This window comes from Ammodytes marinus (assembly GCF_949987685.1).
Source record: "Ammodytes marinus genome assembly, chromosome: 7".
NCBI classification, from domain to species: Eukaryota; Metazoa; Chordata; class Actinopteri; order Uranoscopiformes; family Ammodytidae; genus Ammodytes; species Ammodytes marinus.
Window position 1 is genome coordinate 714,815 of NC_137211.1, and position 5,000 is coordinate 719,814.

Genomic DNA, 5,000 nt, shown 5'->3' on the forward strand with positions numbered 1-5,000 from the left:
AAATTTTGAATTGTTCTTGTCCTTGAAGGCCACTGTAGCTTCTGTTATTATTCGAAAGGGTTGGGGTTACCCAGGGAGCGTTGCATTCTAGAACTTTGTAGAACTTTCTTGATGATGTCATATTACACACTGCAGGTTTAACATGTTACACAGTGTCCCGGACTAAGTGCCAATAGAGTCATAACTGACCTGATGACGGAGCGTCTCTGTTTGGGCGACCCAGCAGAATCGGCCGACTCTGACCCGGGCTCTTCTGACGGGCCGGCCACTGGTTCAGGAGGCTGAGGGGGGGGGGGGGGTGTGGGGGGGGGATTAAAGGTGTAGTCAGTGATGCTGTCAAAATCAGTGAATATCTCCTCAGACAGACAGACAGACAGACAGACAGACAGACAGACAGACAGACAGACAGACAGACAGACACGCACATACACTCTATGTAAAGGCGTTACGCAATTAATGATTGTCAGTGATTCTGGAGAACGCTTGTTGTCAAAACCACTTTTTATCAAAATCAGTGAAAGTCAATCCTCATGGGGCAACAGAAGTTACACACTATAGCTTTAATACAATTAACACTGCACTGCCCCACATACACACACACACACACACACACACACACACACACACACACACACACTCACACACACACACACACACACACCTGTACCTGAGGCTCCTCCCCTTCTTGTGATGATGATGTCGTTGGGGGCGTGGCCGAGGTTTCCCCCCGGTCGGCATGGCGACGTTCTCTCCGAGCTTTCTTGGTTTTACTGTGAGACTCTTCTCCCCCCTCTCTGTGGACACATTACATCATGAGTGTGTCTGTCTGTCTGTCTGTCTGTCTGTCTGTCTGTCTGTCTGTCTGTCTGTGTGTGTCAAATCAGTTTTATTTGTATAGCCCAAAATCACAAATACATTTGTCTCAGTGGGCTTTACATTTCATACAATATGACACAATATGACACCCTGCCCTTATCTATCTATCTATCTATCTATCTATCTATCTATCTATCTATCTATCTATCTATCTATCTATCTATCTATCTATCTATCTATCTATCTATCTATCTATCTATCTATCTATCTATCTATCTATCTATCTATCTATCTATCTATCTATCTGCCCTTACACCCTTAGCTCGGCTGAGAAAAAACTCCCAGTAAAAACCCTTTACCGGGATTAAAAATGTGAAGAAATCTCAGGGAGAGTGGACAGAGTAAGGGATCCCTCTCCCAGGACGGACATGCTGCAATAGATGTCATAAGTAAAGTATTTGATGTATTTGTATTGTACATTGTGTTTGTATGTGTTTTTGTTTTTCGACATCATTGCAAATGAGGGTCAGTCCTCCCCTCAATGATATCTCGAGTCTAAATAAAGGTTAAATAAATAAAAATATATCTCACTGGCTCGGTCAGGCTCAAACCTGTTTCACCCGTAAACTGAGTTTCAAAATTATTCTCCACCGTTTATTTATTTATTTAAAGCTCAATTTGGGGGGCGCCCTTAGCTCAGTTGGTAGGGCGTCCCCCCCCATGGGCCCTTAGCTCAGTTGGTAGGGCGTCCCCCCCCCATGGGCCCTTAGCTCAGTTGGTAGGGCGTCCCCCCCCCCATGGGCCCTTAGCTCAGTTGGTAGGGCGTCCCCCCCCATGGGCCCTTAGCTCAGTTGGTAGGGCGTCCCCCCCATGGGCCTCGGCCAGCAGCGGACCCGGGTTTGATTCCAGCCCGCGGTCGTTCTCTGCATGTCACTCCCCTCTCTGCCCCATTTCAACTCTGTCTCTGCACTATCAATAAAGCATAAAAATGCCCCAAAAAAAAATCTGAAAAAAAAAAAGCTCAATTTACAGTAAGTCTGTTTTAGTCCATTTTTCTGGTTGACGGGAGGCTGAATATCTCCTGATACACATAGTATCAAGAATGGTCGGGTAGATCTCTGGATTTAACAAACAAATAAGATTTTACGGAGAAATGTTCTAGTCGGGGACAGAAGAAAATCAGACGTATTTTTTTTTAAATAATTAAATAGACGGATGGATGGATGGATGGATGGATGGATGGATGGATGGATGGATGGATGGATGGATGGATGGATGGATGGATGGATGGATGGATGGATGGATGGATGGATGGATGGATGGATGGATGGATGGATGGATGGATGGATGGATGGATGGATGGATGGATGGATGGATGGATAGATAGATAGATAGATAGATAGATAGATAGATAGATAGATAGATAGATAGATAGATAGATAGATAGATAGATAGATAGATAGATAGATAGATAGATAGATAGATAGATAGATAGACAGACAGATAGATAGATAGAAACCTTCGCTGTTATTATACAACGTACAACAAGATTAAAATGATCTTCACCTTAAACATCCACATACATCCAAAATGACAAACCTTCAAACAACATTCATACCAATGGCCACCCCCATAAACTCCCCGCTGTATGGGGACCAGTGCTGCGGCACTTAGGGAACCAAAAGGTGTGAGGTTTGCCCCAGTTTAGTTTTAGTTTTAGCTTTGTTTTGTTTCTTGTGTACTTATAGCTTATTGTCTTAATCATTTTGTCTTAGTTATTTATTTCACTTTTTTTTCTGTATTCCTTGTCTGTTTATGTGAGGGAGGGGAGAGGGGGAAGGGGGAGAGAGGAGGGGGGAGGGGGAGGGGGAGAGAGGAGGGGGAGGGGGAGGGGGTTGGGGAGAGGGGGTTGGGTGTTGTGTATGTATTGTATGTGTTTACTTATTCTGTTTTTTTTTGTCCGTATGTAAAAAATTATAAAACCACTAAAATAGAAGAAGAAAAAAAACAACATTCATACCAATTAGATAAGGATTTTTCATTTTCATATTTTCATTTAACTTTTATTTATCCTCGAGAGACCAATTGAGGGGTGACCCTAATTTACAATGATGTCGAGTTCAAAGCAAATTCAAAGGATAAAATAAGTGCCGGTAAATGTAAATTTAAATAAAGGCCTATTACACTGTTGAATTAATTATGGCCCGAGGTATTAGGGAAAGAGGAGATGGTACTTTTTAAATGCAGCAATAAAACAAGAGATGAGAATCTAGATCACAGTGACCTCAGACGACCCCACGAAAAGTCTGTTGACAATAAATTCCATCAAATTCTACACACTGCACCTTTAAAGAACATTATGTCTTAAATTCACCAGACATAATAGTCTTCACAATTCATAATAGCAGGGTCATAATAAAAATTTAAATTATCAATCTATAAAAAAAAATATTAGTAAATTATTATGTATTATTTAGGATGGCAGTGCAAGGGTTCCTCTAGCATAGCAAAAAAAAAATATTATTTATTTTTATATTAATATATTGTGGGGACATTTTGTGCATATTGGAATATAAGGAGGGGGGGGGGAATTGTGACCCCAAATGTGTGTCATAATTATTACCCTGACCCATTTTAATTGGTGTTATAAACACAGACTGTGAAACCCGTAAGAATATGTATTAATCTGTATTAAAAACCTCCATGGGTTTAATGCGGGGTTATCCTGGGTTACAGCCTGACTTCACTATGTGCTAACCACCTAGCATCTCGTTAGCTCCACCACCCACCGGGGCAGTGCTGTGACGTTGGCCGCGTTTGAGGCACTTCGAGGCGGACTCAGAACCCGGGAGCTCGGCCTGACTTCCAGATAGTTTAGTGGAAGTCGCAACTCGCAAGGCAGCGGCTAAAAGCTAAAAAAGCTAAGCGCTAAACTGACGAGCCTCGTAGTAATAGGGCAAGCAGCTGGACTAAAGACTGAGCAGTAAGTTGGTGACGTATTCCCTGCTAACCCCGCTCCGCTGAGACGGGCCGGCCCCAAAACCAGCGCACTGCAATGCAATAAAATATTGTGTATAAAAGGCGCGAAGGAGGAAAGGGTTAGCGAAGGATAGAATATAAAAACACACACTCACAGTCTCTCCTCTCCGCTCTCCACGGCGGCCATTTTTATTTAAATAAATAATTTTATATTAAAAAAAAGCCCCAAACATCCACCCCGCCCCCTCAGACTCCATTTCCAACCTCCGTCAGCGAGTAAATATCGCGAGATCTGCGGCGAAGGGGGGCGTAGTCCCGCGAGATTTGAACTCTTTCACACATGTGACGCTCGGTGCAGAACTCTGGAGCCTGGAAAACAATAACAAACTGTTTTTTTCACAAATAAAAGCTTCAATTATTCAACAAAAACACATTTTTCATCAATTTCTTTTACATAAAAATCCATAAATACGAACAAATAAAATATAACTGTTTAAAGTACATGAAATACAATGATTAATTGTAACACAGCTATTGATAGTAGAAAAATAAGATATAAATTAATATAAAAAGTATTATTATTTTATATTAGGCCTTTAAAGCTGCAGTGTGTAGAATTTTGGGTTTTATTTCCTAACAGATTTTGTAGAAAGTAATTATAATATCCATAAGTACATTTAATTTAGTGCATAATAGCTGAATTTTTTTTTATTATTATTTATTTTTCCCTTAGAAAGAGTCTCATATATGTCCATATTTCTGCATATTTTGGACCAAGGCCTAGTGCCGCCATCTTGAAAGTGTCATAGTTGGAATGTCATCAGGTGCATGGTGCACCAATCTATTGAGAACCTACAAAGCTCTTTACACCCTGCAGGACTGTCTAGTGGACCTCAGGCTTGTTCTTAATACAGACAAAACAAAATATATGTGTTTCTCTAGAGCAAAAACTACACATTTTAATGATTTTAATATGTTTACAAAGAATGGATTTTTAATTGAAAGAGTCACAGAGTACAAATATCTCGGCATCTGGTTAGATGATAAACTCACTTTTCATTTTCATATAAATAATCTTGTTTGTCGACTACGACAAAAAATTGGCTATTTTTATAGGAATAAAACCACCTTCCCTTTAGGATTATTGAGGCAGTTTTCATGTCTGTCCTTGATTACGGTGATGTGGTTTACCGGCATGCATCACA

The 5,000-nt window shown here is 40.8% G+C and overlaps 1 protein-coding gene across 1 annotated transcript in view; it reads right to left on the bottom strand.

The window, feature by feature from the left end:
• The window catches only part of mecp2 (methyl CpG binding protein 2), a gene marked incomplete at its 5' end in the record, with an annotated part of 10,832 nt that extends 6,850 nt beyond the window's left edge, over nucleotides 1-3,982 (bottom strand). The window contains 3 exons of the mRNA XM_080031630.1: nucleotides 190-281; nucleotides 668-794; nucleotides 3,951-3,982. Coding sequence (XP_079887756.1) covers nucleotides 190-281; nucleotides 668-794; nucleotides 3,951-3,982 — 251 coding nt within the window. The remainder of the gene's footprint in view (nucleotides 1-189; nucleotides 282-667; nucleotides 795-3,950) is intronic.
• Between the last annotated feature and the right edge of the window lie 1,018 nt (nucleotides 3,983-5,000).